Below are 24861 nucleotides of genomic sequence, written 5' to 3'. Positions count from 1 at the left end.
CTGTTCCATACAGACTGGAAACATTGATGGCAAATATATAAGAAAATATTTAGTCCCTTGAATTCCAATGGTTGTTTTATGTAATCTATTTACACATACATATAACTATGCTATATTTCAGGCTGGGAGCACAGTGGATTTAGAAATAAGAAGTACACATGATATCCACGGTGATCTTAGTTATCAGGTAATAATGAAACAGTAATAGTGTGTATGTATTATTTGTTACATCTACTTAAACTCTGGCTTTACGTACTGCCATGAACTATAGGGAACCTATTACACTTTTAGATGGTCTAATTCACACAAACTACATTAACATAACTATCTATACCGTATAGAGCAAAAGGGTTTGACTTTTATTATAGTTTTCTATTAAATGAAAATAAATGAAAAAAAATTAAGCTTTTACGTTAATTTTTTCATGCGGTCATATACAGTTTTAATTAGCATACATCATCTGAAGAGCATATATTTTAAGTAAATCATTTACTTTTAACTATCTTTGATTACTTTTCAGATTTATTCGAGAGGATCTATCGTTGAATCTGGAACAATACCAATGTCCAATAGGCGTCAGAAATGGACGTTTAATGTAACTTCAGCTATGGCACCAAAAGCAAAAGTAGTTATATATTTTGTAAGATCAGATGGTGAAGTAATTGCAGACGTATTGGCAGTTAATGTACAAGGCGTGTTCCAAAATAAGGTTTTATATACGTTTAATTTGTTATGTATAAGTATGAACATTAATGTATAATATTTATTGTATTTTAATGTAAAATGAGATACAACGTATGTTGCTTTTCTAAGTTTAAGCATGGAGAAAATGTGTAATATTCACTTTTTTCCTTAAAGAGATATTCTAAAAATCGACCGATATGACTTGACGTCACGTCTTGTTTGTTGTTGTATGTAATTCTGAGGAAACTTTGGTGAAACCCAAAGATATAAGTTTAAAATGACTTGTGTTTCTGTCACTAAACACAAAGAAGAAAATCAAACGTTGAAAAGCTGCCAATATACACCAGTTGTTCTTTTTAACACATGTACACCCTCTAATAAAATGGTTAAACAAAGGCAGCAATAAAAGATTAATGTATTGATAATATCCGTTTCTTTTATATAATGCTTAATTAACATCTGCAGAAACTACTTACAAGGCAGTTTTGGAACTTTATCTTTATTTATACGACTTTCGTGGTCAATTCCTACCAATGCGCCAAACCGGTGTTAGACAGCCGATAAAAGTCAAAATAGTCTATCTTCGTTGGCGTCATTATGATGTGCATTTAGGAATCTGGAGAATTAAGCGCTCCTTTGCTTTCTTTTATATATATATTCCAATCATAGAAAAAGAAAACAAACTGAGCAATGTCGATTAATTAGAGCCATATCAAAGTGTTTTTTTTATATATAAGATATATAATAATATAGATACATACTTTTAAGCTGGTGAATATGATGTGATATGTATTGAAACAATTCATTTTTATCTCGGCTATCGCCTCGGTTTTTATTTTCAGTATATATCCATAGTCTAAAATTCCATCTTGTATAATATATATTTATTTCATCTGAAAAGATGTTGTATTTTTATATTAAAGTATGAAATTAATATTTTAGGTTAACATTAAATTTAACCAAACTAGTGCTGAGCCAATAGATAAAATAAGTCTTGATGTAAAAGCAGATAATGGGTCAACAGTGCACGTGCTCGGAGTAGATAAAAGTGTATTACTGATGGCCACTGGCAATGATATCACAGAGTCTCAGGTAAAATGATTATATGTAACTGCAAAATTTTAATGAGGTTGTTAATAACGGCACTTGTAAAAGAAAGACATTGTCCATGTCTCGTAACATCAGTTTATGCAGATCTCAACATTAAAATATCAAAAATTTAAATTGTAATTCAGAATTTAGAAAATGCCACGCAGGAGTGTAGACCATGGGAACTTCAATGTGACATTTTGTTGCCATTCCATGAAAAACGGCTTATAGTTTCTAAGCAAAAGAATGTAAGTAAGTAAGTAAGTAAGTAAATTCTTTATTATAGTGACATGTGTTATACGTATATACATACACATAAATACACAAAGATAAACACCCGGCCCATAGGACCTATAAGTCACCTTAACAAAATAACATATTCTGAGCATGTGTTATAGTTTTTAACATGTTATGTGCTCTTAATTGTTTATATGTAAGATTTACATAGATAAAGAAATTAATGATATCTTAATTGTTTTATTGCCCAGGTTAATAAAGAGATTAGGAGGTATGCAATTAAACCCAGGAAAACGTCGTCAAGTTTTTCTGGATGTAACTGGCGATGTATGAGAATGCCAATACCGGTCGGTGGTGAAGATGTAATGGACGTATTCAATGATGCTGGGGTAATCGTGTTTACCGATGCTCTTATCTACGAGCACAAAGAAGGTAAGTTTGATGTACTGAAATACGTATAAATATAGACTTGAGTGAACTGAACAGACATACATGCATATGACCTGAGACTAATCTGAACATTGCAAGCCAATCGCAACTTTTCGGCCCTTTCCGTCAGTCTTCGGGTAAGGACCTCGAACACAATAGTAAATATACACAGAACGAATACGGTATTTCGGTCTAACTACGCTAAGAAGCTTAGCATGTAAACAAATAGTAATTTAAGCCTAGGAGTTGAAGACTATATTTATTCAAAAAGATCAAGTAAAAGTCCACCTAAAGTATGTAAAATTACAGAAATAACAGTAAACAGTACATTATTCATATACTTATCATTCGAAAGTACAAATTGTCTACCTGTTGGCAATTATTCGGATTTTGTTAAAATTGTATATCAGTGAGCAATTTTCAATTGATTATGATTGTCAGTCATGTGTTCAATAATAATTTTACCGAATAGACTTTAATTTTCCTCTGGGTGTCAAATATACATATTCGTTATACATTATTAAAGATTACATCCTCTGTTTTTGTTTATATTTAAAACTACGCGGTAGAAGTACTTTCAGATCGTATAAGTCCGGGGTTATTATTGATAATTGCCGAGGTGTTCCGATTACATTGCAAGCCAGGTTATTATCGGGTCATTAAAAGAAAATCTTGATCTGTACTTGACACTAGTGAATATAAGTAAGCCAGGATCTCATAATGACCCTTTTATTATATACTCGTACTTACTCGATTTAAATTGTGTACGTTTTTAATCTTTACGTAATAGTTTAAAGGTCAGGAATTATATTCATATTCGTATACAATATGGATATTCATGAATATGGATATACAACAAAAGGGTATATATCACAACAAAATTACATAAAAATTGCAGACTCGGTTTGATTGAGTCTGTACATAACCCTATACCAACCTCAGTCCTATATCCAAACTATTTGATTTTAATCATAGAAGTTCAAATTCAATTTATCGATGTTCATCCTTTCACATAACAAATTTAAAGACCCATCACTATAAAAAATTGATAAAGCCCATCTCACACAGAACACACGGCTTATACAGTTGGCCACCCATGTAAACCGTACATACAACCGAACATTCAGTGTATCTGTGTTAGCCATGTATGATTATTAAAACTTTTAAAAAACTGGTACGGATGTAATGTCCGTGTATGATCGTATAAACGACCGTACAAGACCGAAGGAGACCGTGTGAAACCGATTGAGATCGTATATACAACCGTATTTGAATTTCACTCTACGAGTGAGCCAAATTGTGCCAGCATACATGGCATACACGGTATAGTACGGGTATACACGGTCTCACATGGCCTCGTACGGTCTTACATGGACTGTAAAACGAAAACCTCAACTACCTGCTGCCACCCTCAATTGCTAGATCTACCCAGAGTACTTGTTGCATCACATCATACTAGAATGTATACAAAGAAGGAGGTTCCCAAGCACAGAAAGAATGCAAGAAGGGCCACCCAGGCTCGCCGACCACTCAACCTTCTGCCCCTGCCGAGCCTGATGAGCAGGGGGACCCATCAAAGTCTGTCAGTCTTATCAAGATTTCTAATTCCCTTATCCTGTCATCTATTGCATCTGGCAGTGTTTTATACATGTATATCCAATATTCACATATATATAGGTGTTCTTCGTTGAAAGTTCGAAAATTTATAAGCCAAGCCATCAGAATGGGTCAATTTATATCAAAACATACACGAATAGGTGATAATTCGAGCATAACTCGAACAAAAGTCGGCGGGACCCTATGTAAACCCTGTGAAAGTCGAGTAAATCGAGTGAAAGTCGTGTTTAATCGTACCAGGCCGTACTAGACCGTACTTGGAACCGTGCAACAATCGTATGTATTCGTATGCAAATCGTGTTCATACCTTGCTTGACCGAGTATATCCGTCCTTTTTCGTACATGTTCGTGCTACATTCGAGTCTAACTCGTTCCAACTAATCCACAGGCACGGTTGGAGCTAAATACTCGTACCAGTCGATCCGTATATAACCGAGTATACCGTATGGGAACCGTGTGCCCAACCGTGTTTTGTGTGAGACGGGCTTTAATGACGAAAAGTAAAGACTAGTAATAACTTGTTAGAATTGCTATCTGCTATATGTAAAGGCACAATAAATGACCTTGTTGTATCTTGATTATATATTTCTTGAAATAAACAAATAATGATCAGTATACATTCTAGAAATATATTACGTTATAAATGTGTATACGTTCCCATTTGTTTGTTCTACAATTATTTTCAAGAATTCATATCTTGTTCAGAACCTATTTACATGATCGGTTCGATGTCGCCCTGGTTAAGACGCCGGCAAATGTTTCGGATGCCGAGTAGAGTGATGGCATTTGGATCTCCAGGACCAGATGAAGCTTTTGCTTCTAATGCCGCTATTAAACATGATAGTTTCTTGAAAGATGTGTCATTGAATAGCGCGGCTGCTGTACCACTAGAAGAGCTTGCACCAGTAAAAAGAACAAGGAAAATTTTCCCAGAGACTTGGTTATGGAGAACAGAAACTGTGCAGTATGTTATATTTTGTTTCCGTACTATGTTTTTAATTATGGTTGTATATATCTTTATGTTTAGTGGTAAAAAGGAAAGAATACAATCGAAAAAGAAAGACGAAGAAGAAAAAACAGCCTTCTCGTAAGCATCAGAGTACTTCTAGTAATAAAATGGCACCATTTAAAAGTAAAGGCTCAAAAGAAGCAGAAAATGTGGCCCCTATACGAAAACACTTTCCAGAAACATGGATCTGGTCTTCATTTCAAATACAGTATGTCTCTATGTCATTTTGCAGATTCTGAAATGTATATTATCAACTTATACCACAGCCAAATTTTCATTTTCTTGATATTTTATATCTGCTCTTTACTTTCCTACTTGCTCATCTTCCTTTTATATCATATGTAAACACACTATAATTACTATGATCTGTAGGATTTCCAATTAGTTTCTCTAGCATTAGTCACATATAAACTGCTATGAATTATATAATCCATTAATTTGAACTATATTGTATATTATCCATTCATATTGATATATTTTAGCCATGCATATTGTCATAATTTGTAAGTATATTATAAGTATGGGTAATGTTTATATTGGTTGGCAATATTGACCCGAGACATATAAATTTTTGGGAGGTTTTTCGTTAATTTTCATAATTCAATCCGATTTACCAATTATTCTTAATGAAAGTAACGTTCCCGATACTCTGATTTGCATAATAACGACCCGATGGCCTAGTGGTAAGTAGGATGGTATTACAATCGCGAAGTTGTAGGTTCGTATCCTCCATAAATTATCTTTTTTTAAAAAGATTTCGTTCATATTGTTTTAATCATATGCTGCATTAGTGGATAAATAATTTGAATATTTCGGTTTGTTGTTTTTTTCTTTAATTTCATAATGTGATATAAATGCCCATGAAATTTTTCATAATTTCAATATGAAAGTAGTACAATGGGTGATTGGCATGCAGAAAAACATAGTAATCAAGTTGATAAAAAAGTGATGTTTCACTAAGATTAGAGCCTATTATACCTTCAAATTGAAAGTTAAAGACTCTACTCATTCGCTGAGTCTTCTATTCTTCACTGAGGCTTTTAAGTTTTGTGAAAGTAATTTTAAGATAAATAAACCATGTATACCGTTATTCCATACTTTAAAATCCGTAAGATTTACTTCGGAATCTGATAATTACCAACAAAAGGTCATTTAATATTTAAATGTCTCAGGTCAATATTGCAAAATAATACAGAGAAAAGCAAAATCAGAAATTCATTTCACGTGACCTTTTATAAAACGTCTAATGTATTAATTGGCAGAATGATATGTTGCCATTGTTGTGTTTTTACTGGTAATCTAGTTCAGTATATCATTAATACTAATCCTTCTTTCACAGAGTTAATATGTTATTAATACATTCTTGTGTGCTATTTGTTTAAACAGATCCAATGGTACTGTCTCAATAGAAGAAACTGTTCCAGATACCATTACATCTTGGGTAGCCACTGCGTTCGCTATCCATCCAGATTCAGGCCTTGGAATTTCTTCATCAGCAGCACAGGTATAATAGTGAATATCCTTAATTAAGTTTTTAGTTTTTGTGTTCAATAAAACTAAATTAAAGTAAGACAATAAACAAGCATGTGAGACTTTTATGAATTCGTTGTTCATCTTTGCTTTTGATGTGAATTCATATTTTCGTCATCATTTAGTCATATACATTTATTTACTCTACCAGAACTTTATTTTTTAATTTATTTTTTAATCAAGTTCAATATCCTTCATTAATGGCATATTGCTGCCAGTCAAGAAAATAATAATGAAAAAATAAATAGTCATCTTTCTATCGGTGTGGTCATCATGCATCTCTATTCTTTCATTATTCGAATTGTGTTAAGCTCTGTGTTTTAAAGCTTCTGTTAAAATAATATCTTATAACATTATTATTTCTAGCTTGAAGTTACCATGCCCTTTTTTGTGTCGGTAAACCTGCCTTATTCCGTGGTAAGGGGAGAAAAAGTGATAATACAAGTCAACATTCACAACTACAGTCCACAACAACTGTTTGTAAGTTTATCTGTGAGATTTCTAATATTCTAACATCAATTTCTGTTATAACAAATATAAAAATGAAATAGTACATCATAGAATATTACTATGTATGTTTTCAACATAATCTTAATAAGCATTTATTTTTGAACAAGTACATATTTAGGATCAGTGTTGAAGTAATGAAGGCACTGATGACAACTGTTTTTCGTGGAATTGATATTCATTACTTTTTGTCATTTTAACTTGTACAAATGAGTTCAAACTACGTTGCTTAATGCAATATAATCCATAAAATGCTTTTATTTTACAGACATCAATCAGTCTGAAGAAAAGCTCAGAATTCGATTATGTCAAAATCGAAGGAACCAAAACATCTATTGCATCCATTGATGCTTTTCGAACAGTAACGGTAAGTGTGGAACTAAACTAGTAAATATGCTTTTAAATATCAGATCTAAGATTAAAGGGTAATAACGATCATGGAACGTAGCCTCCTAACAACTTTCATCCATTAAGAACCACCAGAAATATAACCAGTGGGCAAACAAGAGGATCGGACGGATCGGGGAAAGTGGAAACGGCACTTGAGACTGTCAATTATGTTAACCTACACAAAAAATGAAGCATTTGTTTTGATAGTCAAACTCGAGTAAATCATCTTCCATGCCCCATAATTTACTTGTTATACACAGCAGATTTATTCATGCTTTTTATTTGTTTGGGTCGTCAGACCAAACAAATAATGGTAGCAAAATTTCAGACCCTGATATGCTTATTTGCAAAAGCCGAAAGTAGTCCGAACTCCTCGAAGCGGTTACTTCCCTTTATAAGTAGATAAACGCCGAGAAATTAAGGGGGGATCGCTCCGTAAAGATTGTCAAATGACAGGCGCATTAATTTTCAAGCCTTCCCGGGGAAGAAAAAAAAAGTTCCCGATTGGTCGAAGATTTCTAATATTGTGTAATTCTTTACAGATATACATGATTATATTAAGCTTCATGATTATTTACATCAGTGTTAAACAACAGGTTTACCGTCAACAAAATATCTCAAAAATAATAAGGATTACAAACCCTACTTTAGAATAATGTGGTTTTATTCAGGATGTTATTTTATAACTTCACCGTGGTCGATGGGTTACTCGCTCGTTTAAGAAGCGAGAGGTCTGGAGTTTAAATCCCAGTTAAGGCAACTCACGTTTTTTTATTTATTTATTTTTTAAATTGTTTAAGCCAAATAAACATTGAATTGAATATCAGTGTTGCAATTAGCCTTATAGCCAATTTACTACAGTTATAACACTGGAAACAGCATTGGTGACACTATACAATCAAAGCAGAGAAGGCGCTGAATTTATTTGAGTCTCAGAATGTCAGAAAGGTGAAGGTTGTGAGATTATAAACCAATTTGTTTTTGTATAGTGCCACCAATGCTGTTTCCAGTGTTTAAACTTAAGTCATTGTAAATAGTGAGTTTCATTGTGAGTGTTATTTTTATGTATTGTTTTCATCAGAAACAAATTAAACATTTTTGTTTGTTCTGATAAAGTGTCCCAGTGGATAGGGTTTGATATTATACATATAGTTTGACTTTAAATATTTTTTCATATATCCATTTACACTTTGTCTTCGGAAACAATCTAAAATCCCATAATTATGTCGCAACATTTCTTTAAGGTCGGCGCTGATGAAGTGTTAGCTGTGTATTTTCCTATCATACCACGGAAAATAGGGCTAGTTGATATCAACGTGCAAGCGAAGACACCAATTCAGGCTGATGCTGTAAAGAAAAAACTTCTTGTCGAGGTGCGATAACATTCATGAAAGATCAAACATTGATAAAACATATAAAAATACGCGTTCAAGATTTTAACTTGAAACGTTTAATTTTACCGTTTAGTAAAAATTTAGTTCATAATATACTGTTCTTAATCGAAACATTTAATAAACAAGGTAATCTTAAAAGATTTTATTAAATATGTGTTGCAAGCACACTATGAGGATTAAAGTCTGTAGTATGTAGTTTGTAGTTTTAAATCATTATTAATATATCTGGCTTTTATTATATAACATTTCTATTAACCATTGCCATATAAAATACAAATGTGTCATAATAATTATATAAATGTTATTATTTCAAGGCTGAAGGTACTCCACGTGAATATAATTTACCCATTCTCGTCGACTTGAGAAATTCTGGAACAGTTACAAAAACTGTAAACACTGAGTATCCACTCCGTACAGTTAAAGGATCAGAAAGGATTACGGCAACTGTAATTGGTAGGTAGAATGTGTACTCTTTTCAAAGCTGAGTGGTACTATAATAACAGAAGTCTTAAGCTATTTAAAATTTGTTGTTGAATTTATGACTGATTTCATGATATATCGGCTTATTTCAGAGAATTTGTAGCATATTTTCTCACGGCACTCATGTAATTCGTTGTAGATTTTCCGTTTGTCATATAACCTTTTTCAAATTTAAAAATGGCCGAAAATGCATGTTTTTTACCTGTAATAAACTTGAAACTGCAAAATATATATCTCATTAAAGACTATGTGTTTGATTTTTTAAATTGCCTTAGAAATATCTCGTATAAATTTATAAAACATTTCTTCATGTCGGCAGGTGATTTAATGGGACCAAGCATTAATGGCTTAGACAAGTTGCTGAAACTTCCAACTGGATGTGGCGAACAAAACATGCTGAAGTTTGCTCCTAATATATATATTGTAAAATATTTAGAGGCAACAAACAACCTTAATGAAAATATAATGGATAAAGCGAAGAATTTTCTGACCACAGGTAAATATAAGTTTAATACCATTTAATAATATCTTTCAGTTTATTTTTATTTTATTAATGAAATTAGTTATATCAATGTTAATTAAACTATTTATGTTTGTTTCAAGCAAAATCTAATAATTTGATTATATCTTAGGTTATCAGAGGGAGTTAACTTACGCTCACACGGATGGTTCATTTAGTGCGTTCGGAAAGCGAGATAAACGGGGTAGTACTTGGTTGACAGCTTTTGTGTTGAAATCATTTGTTCAGGCGAAACCATATATATTTGTTGATGATGATGTTATCAACAAGGCAGTAGACTTTCTTATAGATCAGCAAAATGCCGATGGGACGTTTAGAGAGCCAGGCAATGTACTTAATAAGGCTATGCAGGTAACTTGAATATCAAGGGGTGTGAGGTCTGTGTGACAGCTGATATAAGTTGGTACTGGAAGGTGTCAAGTGTGTTGCACTCCCAATTTGTCACCCATGACCGAACTAAATTAAACCGATTCCATTAGACTCGTCTAGTTGCTCTGGAAGGTTCTTACTTGTTCTTATTTTTATGTCCAAGCAAATACGTATAAGTACTTATTTATAATTTTGCGATTTTTGTTAAAACAAGAGGGTCTTAAAGTTCTAATAGGTATTGCCTACCATATTAGCATTTACTACTTTAATCATCATTATCATGAAATTATTAATCTTGTAATTACAAATTCTTTAAAATCAATAAACTAAAACGATATGTTGTTGCGCTGTTGTGCTGACATTTATATTTCAACTTTGTCTTAATCATTAGGGAGGATCAACCTCAGGAAACGTTACTCTGACGGCATATGTTATGATTTCGCTTCTCGAGGCTAGAGTAGTAAAAGGGGTAAGTTAAATTTTGTATACTTGTTATTCACTTCTTAATATTATAAGTTACTTTTGTTTAAAAAAATATTTACGATTATTGTAAGTGACGAATATCCTTTTACTGTCCGACATTTGCGATTTAAGTAGAACACTCATTTCTGATTTAGGTTGCTAAGAAGATATCAATGGTTCAAACTAAAGCATTGTCGTATCTGGAGAATGAAGTGCCAACTCTTACAGATGTGTACGATCTTTCAATTGTTGGATATGCCCTTCAACTTGCTCAAAGTTCTCAAGCTTCTTTAGTTTGGACAAAGCTTGATGCAAAAGCCAAGACGGAAGGTAACAATTTATGCAATTTCTTTTTCATATCATTTTTCATTAGCATGTGTTTACAACAACCAAATTTAATTTGATTTTTAATATAATAACCATAAATGACAAAAAGGTATAATTGCAACACAATATTATTTATTTTAGCCGGAACAAAACACTGGGAAAAAGTTAAAAAGGGAAACGCAAATATAAAACCTTGGGAAAAGAGAAACGGCGTCGCAGAAGATATAGAGATGACCTCTTATGCACTTCTCACTTTGGCAAACAAGAACGACAGTACTGATCCAAGCGGTGTACAAGTTTTGAAATGGGTCACTGAACAGAGGAACCCCAATGGAGGTTTCTCCTCAACCCAGGTGAGAACAATTGGAGAAAGTGAAGATTTTTTAAAGTAAGAGAATGTGTTCACAATGAACATTTCATAATTTCAAATAAAAGAAATACAATGATCGGTAAATGCAGGAGATCAAGCTTTATTTTATGCTTTTCAGTGGATTACTGATTTATCCGTGAAAATTATATTTGAAAATTATCAAAATATAATTTCACACTTTTCAATGCCGAAACTACTTTTTTAAGATTTTTCCCATGGAGTACCTCAATTTTATTTTTGCTAACAATTCTGACAATGTCAGGCTGTTTAAAGAAAACGCAAAGCTGAAATTGATAAATAACTTAAATGTCAAAAGTAATAAAAAGAAGAAAACTTACTCACGGGGGTGGAACCCCATATGAATCTCAAAAATGAGCATCGGTAAAAATGATATGTGAATTTCCGCTGCACCAGATGTGAAGCATAACATCAGATGTGACTGGAAAAATAGGCCGATCGCAGGGTAAGTTTTCATCTTTTTAAACATTTATATAAAATTCAATCCTTTTTTTAAGAAAATCGAAATGTGATTCTACCCTCCTGACTCTCCTCTAAAATACCCCTTGTTGTTTTGAATTTCTATGCAGTCTTCATCGAGATATTCTTTCCGTCGTGGGTTCTGGTGTGTCCAAAACATGCAATATGAATGAAGAAAATGTCACTAAACGGACTCAAAAAACATAGATTTTACGAAATCTCACTACAGGTCGATGCTAAACATTCAAACAAATCCTGGTTTAAAATATTTATTGAGATTTGGCTTCATACAAGGGAATCGCTGCTCAAAATTGCATTTGAGCTCCAGATGTGCTGAAGAGATTCATAAGTGATGTAGAAAACCATCTACAAAACTACGGACCTGTTCCATATAATCATTGAATAGCCAATGTATAGAAACACTATAGGTTTTGCATCTATGGCTGAAAGTTTAATTGTAACATTAGTGTGTTTGATTACCACAGTGACAGAGCTTACTAGCTTATACTAGCATTAGAAATACTAAAAGGCTCGAGTACATGAAAATGGTGACGCAGAGCGGATAGTACTCTTATGAGTACCTATTGTGTCATATAATATGTTACTTTAATAATGTTTACATTCATAAAAATATCTATAACTTTAATATTCCACAAGTTATAGTTATAGCGACAGACTGTTATGTGTAAATGTCATGGCCCTGATGCGACATCGAAGGTTTTTCTTTACAGGATATGGGCTGAGAAACATTGTCTGTAAGGAAAACCGAGATGCCGCCCCAGGTCATGATATTTCTACATAAGATCGAGTTCGATATACTTAATATGTTTTATCGCATGATAAACAAAATGTGAATTTTAATAAACATAAAATTTTCAAATTTATGATTGGCTTCTCTCCATAAAATTAAATTTCCCACCCGAAACCTGGTTACTTTTTATGTAACCCATTGTCATCCATAATGTCTATCTGTTCATTGCAACTGACTTTATTTTTCTTTGCAAATCCTTTCTGTGGAGAACATTTCATGGGACTTAATAGTTGTGAATTGAATATTAAGCGTTTTTTCTTTGAATTGGAAAAAAGTAATACGTGCGCTTACTGTGAATTCTTGGACTTTGGAGTCTGCGATACGCGGAATCTTTTGACACATGGGGACAATTTAAAAAGGCGAAAAAAAGGATATGTAAGCGCTGATGACTTCCCCTTTTCACGATACACGTGACGTTTTATTCTTGAAAGTTTTTTTAAACCTTTCTTTTTTGTGCCTAGAAAACGACCCATTTTCCTGAAAAATAACAAAAGAAACGAATTACGAAAGTTTTTATAATTTACAGTTCCCACTGAAATAACAGTTATAAAAGCGGAGAATAAGTTTAGTTGATCTTTTGCGTACATGAACATTTTCAGGAAACAATCTATGTGCATTATGAGCTACGCATGTCCCGCTTCAATACGGTTAAGATATGTTAAAGTTTCTTTAAAACTTCAAAAATTACAGAGCAGGCATAAATTCAGATAGGCATTGACCCATAATTGCGACTGTGGGCATGAAGTGAACCATGTAAATATACTGCAGGGACGTTTCTAAATGTGGAAAATAAATATGCAAATCTTCTTTGATCTTTTTTTAAAAGTTTATCACTAACTTTCTTACAGCATCATAACAAATTCAAACAAGCTTCAACATTACTCTCCTATTAAGCAGACAGTGCAATTGAGTGAATAATTAATTTAATTAATTAATTTAGTTAATGCATGGTGACATAAAAAGGGAAAGATTGCAGTACACACAACGTCAATAAGTCAAAAAAAGGCCTTCCACCATATCTACGTATTTTTAAAAACCTTTCGTATGCAGAAGTCTTATATCTCTTTCTATATGGATACTATGTTATTCAAGCTCGTCTCGTGAAAATGTGTCTATTTCGGATAATAGTATTTATTACAGAATGATACACAATAGAATTAATTCTAGATCGTTGCAAATTTTTCATGCTATGCACATATGAATCTCTTCAGCACATCTGGAGCTCAAATGCAATTTTGAGCAGCGATTCCCTTGTATGTAGCCAAATCTCAATAAATATATAAACCAGGATTTGTTTGAATGTTTAGCATCGACCTGTAGTGAGATTTCGTAAAATCTATGTTTTTTGAGTCCGTTTAGTGACATTTTCTTCATTCATATTGCATGTTTTGGACACACCAGAACCCACGACGGAAAGAATATCTCGATGAAGACTTGCATAGAAGTTCAAAACAACAAGGGGTAATATAGAGGAGAGTCAGGAGGGTAGAATCACATTTCGATTTTCTTAAAAAAAAGGATTGAATTTTATATAAATGTTTGAAAAGATGAAAACTTACCCTTCGATCGGCCTATTATTCCAGTCACATCTGATGTTATGCTTCACATCTGGTGCAGCGGAAATTCACATATCATTTTTACCGATGCTCATTTTTGAGATTCATATGGGGTTCCACCCCCGTGTTACTTCTATTCATTCAAATTCCAATCACCAAGTTTCATTTCTAAATTGTTTGTTTCATTTTTACAGTCTGAAAAATACATTCCTTCCACATGCAAACTGCTCTTGATGACATTTGGGCATATTAAAGTATCCTACAAGCAATAACTGCCATATGCTTTATGAAAAATTGAAAAGCAATGACAGCTATCAGCTCGTAGAACAAGTTAAATACCCAGCGTTCCGAGCAAGTTCCAAGTTTTCTATTTTCATAGCTGCTTTTTTCTTGTTTTCACATATGTCAACACTTATTTTTTGTCTGTTTCAATCCACAAATATGTTTTCTTTCTTTTAAAAAGGTGTATGACTAACAAATCCAAATGATATCCCTCTGAATCAAACACAATTATTTTCCTCCCGTGAAATACACAACTTTAAAAAATGGCTGCCGATAACATTTAACAAAGCCAGGTCTAATATAAGTTCGCAGTAAGAAACAGAAATATGGATGGATGGTTGGATTTTTTTTCCTACAAGAATTGTTTGTTTCTATTTTTAAAACAAACGATCATTCATATTTTTTTAACAAAATAAATAATATCACTGTCATTTCATGTTGATTGTCGGACTTAATTTTCAGCTCAAGACTTCTTGTTTTTAATGAGAAATTCCGACTAAATGGGGCTCTCAATGGGGAAAACAGATTTTAATATTTACGTTAATATTATGGAAATTTCGTTTTAACTTGTTTTTTAGCATAAAATAAAAAGAAAATTTGTTTGTTTGTTGTGTAAGATGTAATTTTATTTCATCTCGTGAACTTTAAAAACAGTATTCTCACTCGTGGCTACGCCACTCGTGAGAATACTGTTTTTAAAGCCCACTCGATGTAATAAAATTTCATCTTACACACAAACAAACAAATATCCTCTATATAATAAAAGACGTTATTTATACTTACTTTGCTGATAATATACATACATACAAGAAATATAAATATTTTTAGGATACAGTTATTGCATTACAAGGACTTGCAGAAATGGCCGCGCTTATATACTCACCTGTACATGATGTCACAATAAAAATTGAAGGCACTGGGTTTTCCGATACGCTAAAGATACAAAACACAAACGCACAAGTTCTACAATCTAGAGACGTAAGTAACCCGTAAACCAACAATATATAATAAATAGTTGATTAAGGAGATAGTAATGCAATTTGTACATTATTAAGGTACATTTCACAACACGCATTTAAAGGAAAATTGTTTATGATAAATTAAATATTTTAAAAATATGTTTTACAGAAAAGATAATAATAAATGCTATGTAAAATAGAGTAATCATGATAACGTTTTAGGGTGTGTGTTAGTTTTGATAATTTGCATATATTTGTGTTTGTTTCAGCTGCCACCGAATGTGGGAGCAGTTACTGTAACTGCGACAGGCACAGGATTAGCTCTCGTCCAGGTAACGGTGATTATTGATAATACAGTAGTTTGTTGTTGTTTTTTTCGCTGAATGTTACACATTTTTGTTACACCTTGGCGTTCAGTCCACCAAAGCGTCTTTCCTTAATAACTGATCAGTAATTAGCAAGTGAATTTTTATGCCACATTATTGTTAATGAAGGTGTAGTTGCTTACAGACTTGATATGATATCTCGTTACCGTGATCGATATGAAAACGCAGTTACTGTAGTAGCAGCGCAGATCACAAAATAGGCACAGTGTTTTGTTAAAGATATATACCATAGGGATATGAGTTTTATTGTTGTTATTTTATCCATATTTCTGTTTGTTTTTATTATCATAAGGAAATTGTTTAATGTTTTAGTTATTTTACAAATGTTAATTTTCTGATTCCGTAGCATTGTGATATAAGATGTATATAACATAGTTTGAGCCTATATTAACAAACTGATTTTCGTAATATTCAAGCTATGATAATATAAGATACCTAAATGCTTAAGAACTTTAGAATAGTATTTTTGCACCACATAACAGCGTATTCACTGGAATACATTTATATTTCAATTATTTTAGATCGAAGTTTCCTACAACATTGACAGTGATGATCAGAAACAAAGCTTTCAATTAAATGTTGCTATTCCACGAGAAACAGCAAATGATTTTGATGTGATGGTTTGTGCCAGGTATAATAACAGAAAATTTCATATCTTTAGTTTCATCACTTATTTCTTCTAATGACCATGTATTAATTCACAGAACTCAAGAAAGCATTTTTACTTCTCTTAAATCCTTATTAAAGTAGTGATTATTCAGTGATTATTTCAGTTTATATATCTTTACTAAAATTTTAAAGAAAGTTTTTACATTTTTTAAATTATAAAACCATATTTTCTTAGATGGTTAGAGGAAGGGTCAAGCTCAATGGCGGTGATGGAAATCGGAAGTCCGTCTGGATTTGTTGGCGATTTGGTTTCAGTGTATTCAAAACCTGATCATAAAAGAGCGGATATCGACTTGCGGAAAATAATTCTATACTTTGATGAGGTAAAATCGAATTTATGTATATGTTACTAATTCTTAGTATATTAATTTGTTTTTATCTTATAATTTATAATAAGAAAGTCCATTTATGATGAAAGGTGGTGTTTAATCGTTTCTTTTACACAGTTATGTTTAATAGCTTTTAAAAGTTTGAAATGGTATAAAATGTTGAATATTGTCATGCTATTTTGCAGATAGACGCTGGTGAGACATGTTCAACAGTAACAATGCAACGAGTAGGTCTTGTTGCCGGCGTTCAGCCTGTGGCAGTCCGAATCTATGATTATTACGAACCAAGTAAGTCACAGTGTTTATTTTTCAATTTCCATCGATCTTTTATACATGATTTTTTATAATGCCTTGAATCATTATATTTGTGGGTTCAAAGCAAATTTTCCGAACCACTCCATTCAACCGTAGATATATTGTCAATTAACATTCACATAATATCGTTTGTTTAGCAACGTTTATACTGTATGTTTTAAATGAAATCTTGAATCTTGATCATAAGGTATATACATGCAAGTCCTATATTAACCTGGTGGATTACATTGAACAGGATTCATGTAAACGGTGTATAAAAAGTCTGTAAACAATGCATCGCGTAGTCCTGCACACAGTGTATCATTAAGGTCTTCTCGCTAAGTTTTAAAATGATTCTCATACATAGATTCTGCAGTGTAACTATACTGTGTCTGAGTTTCATTCTTTATCATCACAAAATTTTCAGAGCTGGTCGAAAACAGTGACTTAATAAAATTTGAAATTATTACATAAATAAAATTGGCCATTTAAAACGAAAAACAAAATTGCAAAAGATAACCAAGAATCAAATTGAAAACCGAATTGTATTGTGATTCACATCCGTATTTGAAATTAAACCTAATTTTTAAGTAACTTTGCACAGTAAAAAATATTATTCCGGAAAAGGGAATGAGCGAATGTTCTAAAACTGCGCACAAATATTTGGTTCATACCTTTATTTAATGGTACCAAACTTTCTCCTGTCATGTTAAAAGCCTCAGTTAAGTGCCTTTCAAAATTGACCTAACTTGTACAACTTTTTGCAGCGAAGCAAGTGACAGAATTCTACATACCAGAAGTTATTCGAAGATCTGAGGTTTGTGAAATTTGCGGGAAGGATTGTGACTTTTGTTTGTAAGCTCATACTTGTTAATAATGTGACACTGTTATAGATCTCTTAGTTGCAATACTGAGAACGGTTTCTAAGCTTACGAACGACTTTGCAGATGACATTTGTTGTTGACATGTCATGTTGGACTTTCATTTGTATATTTTTCATGGTATTGAAATCCAATTTATGGTTTTGTATGCATTTGAGCTGACTATTATATGTAAACTATTTTAATGTTTGCTTTAAATAAATGATGTAGATAATTCTGTGTTATTTTGTACTATTCCAAAGATACAAGACAATTGGTCATCATTTAAAATGTTTTTGCAAAATGACCAACCAAAATTTTATAGATATTTTTAAGCTTTAGTCTCTCTCCTCAAAAGTGTTTAATGGTGCATTCTAAATGACTACACTTTAACAATTTCTTTATCTGTGTTTTTTTTATATAAAACATATCAATAACAAACAGAGAACGTTTGAAAGCGCCTACATTCTAGATTGATAAAAATGACACCTAATGAATTTAGAAAGAAACATATAGATTTAATATGAATCAATCCGAAAATATTTTAATTATGAAAATATTCGTAAAGGTGTCCTGGTTTTCTTTTTAATTAAATAAACCGACATTATATCTAAACTTAGATATTTCTTAACAACAACAAAAAGGAATCGTTAAAGTTACACAAAGAACCTGCAAGTTAAGATCTTATAACAAGAAATAGTGAACATTTGAAATAACAAAATGTCCGTTAGGCCACCAATTTCTGCTGAAAACATAGAAGGTCTCATTTATTAGGCTCTGTGAGATATGGCCCAAAGCACATTTTATCTTATCTGTAAACTTAAATCATGAAAATGGATGGAGAATCTTAAGCATAAAAAAGTGACAGCTTTAATGCTTTCATTACTGAAGATCTTACCTAAAACAGACAATTCATTGTCCAACAACTGAATATAGATAGGAAAAGTGACAAAAATATTTTCCCCCTTTCCCTGGACAAATTGAGAAAAGATATTCTACAAAGGGAAAAAACAAAACTATTTCCAAAAATGATTTAAAGAAAATAGTAATACCATTGATGAAATCGGAAAATATCCCAAGTTCCATTGACTGAAATACAAAAGATCAGCTTCAACTAAATATTTTACGTATCAAATCAATACCTTATGAATATTTAAAAACAATTTATGAAGGTTGTGACCTTTTACTTCATTCAAAATTATGTTTTTCAAAAAAAAAATGGATTGACAGTTTAATGCAACTATCCCACAACAATGGTAGTTTGGGGCCGTTTTGGAAATAAAATGTCATTTAAAGATTATAATTTCAAAAAAACAGGCTCGGGGACCATTTAGTATTGAATCTAAGATGATTATAAAAATTTATGCTTGGGCTAATTGAAAAAACTTTTTTCCCGATGTTTAATATTTTAAAATTTTTAAACCCCTTAAAAACGTTTTTTTTGTAAAATTTTCCCTTTTAATATTCAACAAAACCCGTTAACTGTTTGAAAGTTGATTCTTTGGGTTTTGTGGGTAGAGCAGTTTAATTTTTGTTTAAACTTTATTCTGAAATTTGATTAAAATTCCAAAATTTCATAGAAAAATTATGTTATAAAAATATTTTGATTAAAAAAAAGAGAGAAAAGTTTAATCTTTAAAAAAATCAAAGTTTTGATGAAAGAAAAACGTGTATAGGTGTTTTTTAAATTTTTCCAAACCCTTTTGTCCTGCTGGTTTTCCTTTTCCGGTAATCGGTCTTTGAACCCGCCCTTCCTTTTTTGACTTTTTAAATTAAATTTAAACCGTGGTAACGAATAAGAGCCCTTCTTTTTTTAAACCCCACCCACTGGAATTACAAAAAATTTTGAATATTTTGATTGCTCTCTTAAATCAAAAGAATAAAAATTTTCTTTTGGCCTTTTTTTTTCTGCATCAAATTAATAAAATTTGGTGCCGCAGAGGCCCGTGCTGGGTTTCTTCTTTTTTTTGTTTTAAGGGACAGGGCCCATTCCCTGTAAATGTCTCATTTTTGACCCGCCCCTTTCGAAAGTTAGCATAAAAGTTTTATCACGGGGCCAAGCAAAAGTTTAAAAATTCATAGAAAAACTCAACATTTCGATTTTAAAACAACGGAATGGGCAAACCAAGGGGTTTAAAACCCTTTTTTTCCCCTAATAGAATTTAAAAGTATTTGGCGTTCGTTTTTAAAAAAGAAAAAACTTTTTTTATCTTAAACACTTTCAATTTACACAATAACACACAAGCATCGGGGTTTTTCCTTAATTGATTTACAAATTTAAACAAAATCAAAATATGGGATTAAAAGACTTCCAAAAAAGCATGTCTTGGAATAATTAATTAAATAGAAACACCCTTAAAATCCAAAAGAAGAAGCAAAGTGACCCCCAAAACACCCAATCACAAAAAAAAATTACTTTAAAAATTTGGCGGGACTCGGTTTGATTAAGTTTTAAACATGGGGGAAATACAAAAAAACACCCCCTCTAGCACCGGGTTTTTGGGCGAAATTCCAAATTCTCAACATTTTTGGGTGCTGGCACCCAAATAAACCCGGGGGGACTTTTTTTAAGGGGTAATAAGGTGTTGATCAAAATTTCTCCATGGGGGTTTTTTGGTTTTTTTGGTTTTAGGGGCGAGAATAGTTTACGGGTCCATATGCAAAGATTTTTAAAACTAATTTGGGTTTGGGGTTTTCAAATTTTAAAACAAAACCCGGGGATGAAAACCAAACTTAAACCCTGCGGGAAGCTAAGAGTTAAATAGACTCCATTTTTTTGAACTTTTTAAAGTCGCCTTTTACGATAAATGAAATAGGTTTTAAAGGGTTCCCGAAAAATTTTTGAAATCGCTATTGAATTTTTTTTAATTTTAAGGGGTTAAAACAAACTAAAATTTCCGAAATTTCAGATAGAAAGGGCCCAGTTTGCAAAAAAAAAAATATTCCCTTTCGAAACCGGTCGGGAAATAAAAGAGGCCGCTTCAAAGGAAACCAGATAAACAAAAAACACAAAAGGGAAAGTAGGGGGAGCTTTTTCAGCAGCCATAGGCAATGACCCCCTGCTGAAAGGGAATAAAAAAAACCCAAAAAAAAGGGGCCCTACCCCCCAAAAACCCAACACTTTTATAGCCCACCCTTTATGATTTGGGGAAAAAAATTTTTACATTAGTATGGGGGTTTCCCAAAGAAAGCATCATTTTTTACGGCAAAAAGTAAAAGCTATAGATTTAGTATAGTCATACATAGTACAGCATACCCATGATAAATTTTTGATATTTTCTGACTCGCTTTCTGTTTTTATATCCATTAAAAATAAAACAATCTGACCATATCTTGTTTTACGATTTCATGATGTACTTAAAACACAATTTATTTAATTTAATGGATTCCAATTCATGTAGGCAAGGGGCAGGACGTGAAGTGGTTGCACACTTGGTTCAAGCGAGCGGATTGGTTGCAAACTTGACAAAATGGCGAACACGGCGTGATTTTTTTGAAACGGGTGAACGAATTTTTGCTAGGCAAGTGGGTTTCTTTGTTATTTTGAAGTTTCATTAGTATGTCTATTCCATAATGCAATGTATATGCCATACTCGGTTAAACGTTTCAGCATCCTAGATTCTGATTTGACGAAGTTATTGAAGATATTAACTGATCATGTAGATATTTTTAATTTGACATGTGACTGTTCTGGTCAATTTTTCTCCTAATTTATTCGAATTTGTAAGTTTTGAACTGCATTTAACAATAACAAAATATGTTTCTGTCAATGCTGTACAAAATGGTTTAGTTCGCAAGTTCGAAGATAACGTTCAATACACAAAAATATCTTGTTCAAGCACATTTTGGTTGCAGACTTATACTTCAAGCATTTTTGGTTGCAAACTTTTGTGTCAATAATGTGGCATGCATATTTTTAGCGAGGAATAACTTATCTTTTTTTTAATAATTAGCAATATTAAGGCAATTATACCCGTTCATCTAATATTAAGAAATATATATGCAAATTGTGCATGCGTGCAGATATAATTTATCCTAACACGGGGTATTTCAAATAGATATAAAACACAGTATTCAGTTGTGCTTATCTTCATCATTTTTTCTCCTCGATATACTTCTTTTCTTTTTACAAATCTGGAAACAAAATGATCCCTCGGAAGCATTAATCACAACAAAATTACAAGAGAATTGCAGACTCGGTTTGATTGAGTCTGTACATAAGGGATACTGAATAATAATGCAACATCCCTCACGGCCCCTAGCACCGGCTTGAGCGGTACTCAATTCTCAAACACTTAATAGTGCTGGCATCAATGATCCGAAGGACCAGAAAAATATAACAACACTGAAGTGAAGAACGGGGAAACTTTTTACAGCTGCCACACAGCACTTGACACCTGCTGTTGTGAAGTAAATAAAATCTGGAAACAACGTGATCCCTCGGAAGCATTAATCACAACAAAATTACAAGAGAGTTGCAGACTCGGTTTGATTGAGTCTGTAACATAAGGGATAACTTAGGACATTTTTTTTAAATCTTGGCATGACTAATGTAAAAAAGGAAAGAAAAAAAATAGCAACAAAAAACAGCTTTGCATATTGTTTTTTTTTGAATTTGAAATAAATTGGATTAATATGTAAATAAAAAACTGTATTAATTAACATTGGGGACACAAGGGCTAATTATCACATGTTTCATAAATTGTTCCTTATTAGAACCCAACGATCGAAACATCCTTCCAAATCCTTTACCCGGACCAATATTATAGACTTTAATACGTTTGTCACGAATCAGTCCAAAGTAAATAACCAATCGTAAATATTTAAATATGATCTATAAATCAAAATCATCTTTAAAATACCAATTTGGACATATAAGTACATGCAAAATCCGGAATTTTGTTAACAAGCATTGCATTTTAAAAAACTTTTGGGGTTTGTAAAAATATATTTAAGTACATTTTATGTACTTTATGTCTAAAGCAACTGCTGATCTTTACATACGAAACAAACAAGTTAACATTATTTGTGGTTTTGATAAACTTTGGAAATTTTGCCGAGTAGCATCGTATGTGTGCACATGTCAGAAAATAATTCGCTTACATACAACAGTACTCTCACATACGTTTGTTTTGTATGTAGTTTTCATTTTGCATTTTACATATGATGACATATTTTAGAATTGAAGTATCAATAAATATTTTTTTATGCTATTATTTTGTTTGCAGGCTTTTACTGATGATTATAGTATTGAACTGAGAACCATGTAATTTGAAACATAAAGTGCATAATTGTTGTAAAAGAAGAAGTATTAATAACATTTATAACAAAAAACAAATAACAGAACATAAATGTCAATAATTGCCATTGAAAATAGGTTAATAAATATAACCATCTACACTCCTTTTTGCAAATTTTACTATGGATTTCAATAGAATAAAAATAAGTTTGCAACCAAAAATGCTTGAAGTATAAGTCTGCAACCAAAATGTGCTTGAACAAGAATATTTTTGTGTATTGAACGTTATCTTTCGGACTTGCGAACTAAACCATTTGTACAGCATTGACAGAAACATATTTTTGCTATTGTTAAATGCAGTTCAAAACTTACAAATTCGAATAGATTAGGAGAAAAATCGACCAGAACAGTCACATGTCAAATTTATAAAATATCTACATGATCAGTTTATATCTTCAATAAGTTCGTCAAAACAGAATCTAGGATGCTAAAACCTTTAACCGAGTGTGGCATATATGTTGCATTATGGAATAGACATACTAATTAACTTCAAAATAACAAAGAAACCCACTTGCCTAGCAAAAATTCGTTCACCCGTTTCAAAAAATCACGCCGTGTTCGCCATTTTGTCAAGTTTGCAACCAATCCGCTCGCTTGAACCAAGTGTGCAACCACTTCACGTCCTGCCCCTTGGTAGGTAGACGAGGAAATTCAATGCCGGTTTGTACACACTAAAAGTACCCACTCATATCTCCACACGAATGACAATGCCCCTTTCTGTGTAGCTTGTAATGAAAATTTTACTGCCAAACATTTTCTTCTTAAATGTCTTAATTTTTCACAGGCCTGTTTTAGATTTTATCGTGTAAACTCACTCAAAGAACTCTTTAATACAATTCCATCAGAAAACATCATTGATTATTTGAAAGAGATAAACTTGTACTCTAGGATCTAAATGACTCACTTTTATTGTCATTTACAAAACATTACATAACATTTTAAGCCTATTAAAGCATTCGGCACGATAAGGCCAGTTATGTGTTGACGTGCCGTAAAAATCCAAACAAACAAACAATAAGTCTGTTCATGAGAGGAAATTAATGTTAGTTATAGCGTATTATCTATAAACGATATTCAATCTTCAACACTAAAATTCCTAAAGGAAAAAAATTAAAAACAGGGGTTAAAATTTAAAAAAAAAAATTTTTTTTAATCATTAAAAAAAAAATTTAAAGTAGAATTTATTTACTTTTTCATTTTTAAAGGGTCGGTTTAAATATTGAAAAATTGCATCTTATTTTGCTTCAATTTCCTTTTTAACATTTGGGACCCACTTTCCCCGACAAAAACCCAACTTTGGGCTTTTTGCGCCCGGGCAGGGGATCTAGACCACCCTTTTTGCCTTTTGCAAAAAGTCGGGATCAGGTCCTTTACTGTTCGCTCATCAGTTTCAGATGCGCAGGCTGGTCTGGATCCATGCTGGTCACAAACGCATTATGTTGGTTTTGTCGTGACGCAGCTTAAATATAAAAGGCTAAAGAGATTAAAGCGTTAAGGTATCAGTTACAGTTTTCTTCTATCAATA

The 24861-nt window shown here is 32.3% G+C and overlaps 1 protein-coding gene across 2 annotated transcripts; it reads left to right on the top strand.

The window, feature by feature from the left end:
• Positions 1–121: 121 nt before the first annotated feature.
• Positions 122–18272, top strand: LOC132738482 (CD109 antigen-like; the record flags this gene model as incomplete). 2 transcript variants are annotated; one of them, XM_060725986.1, is given in 21 exon segments in its annotated part: positions 122–187; positions 521–709; positions 1627–1776; positions 2262–2442; positions 5084–5273; positions 6452–6569; positions 6962–7075; positions 7371–7469; positions 8737–8865; positions 9201–9339; positions 9686–9862; positions 9999–10237; positions 10647–10724; positions 10873–11047; positions 11186–11397; positions 15369–15518; positions 15769–15831; positions 16407–16516; positions 16730–16877; positions 17069–17171; positions 17945–18272. In XM_060725986.1, coding segments are annotated over 21 exon segments (2922 nt in total), but the record flags the coding sequence as incomplete, so codon positions are not given.
• Between the last annotated feature and the right edge of the window lie 6589 nt (positions 18273–24861).

The sequence above is a fragment of the Ruditapes philippinarum genome, unplaced genomic scaffold, assembly GCF_026571515.1.
Source record: "Ruditapes philippinarum isolate M1 unplaced genomic scaffold, ASM2657151v2 ctg16197_1_1_1_1, whole genome shotgun sequence".
Lineage (NCBI taxonomy): Eukaryota > Metazoa > Mollusca > Bivalvia > Venerida > Veneridae > Ruditapes > Ruditapes philippinarum.
Note: the sequence above shows the minus strand (reverse complement) of the source record. Positions and strands in the feature narration are given on the sequence as shown.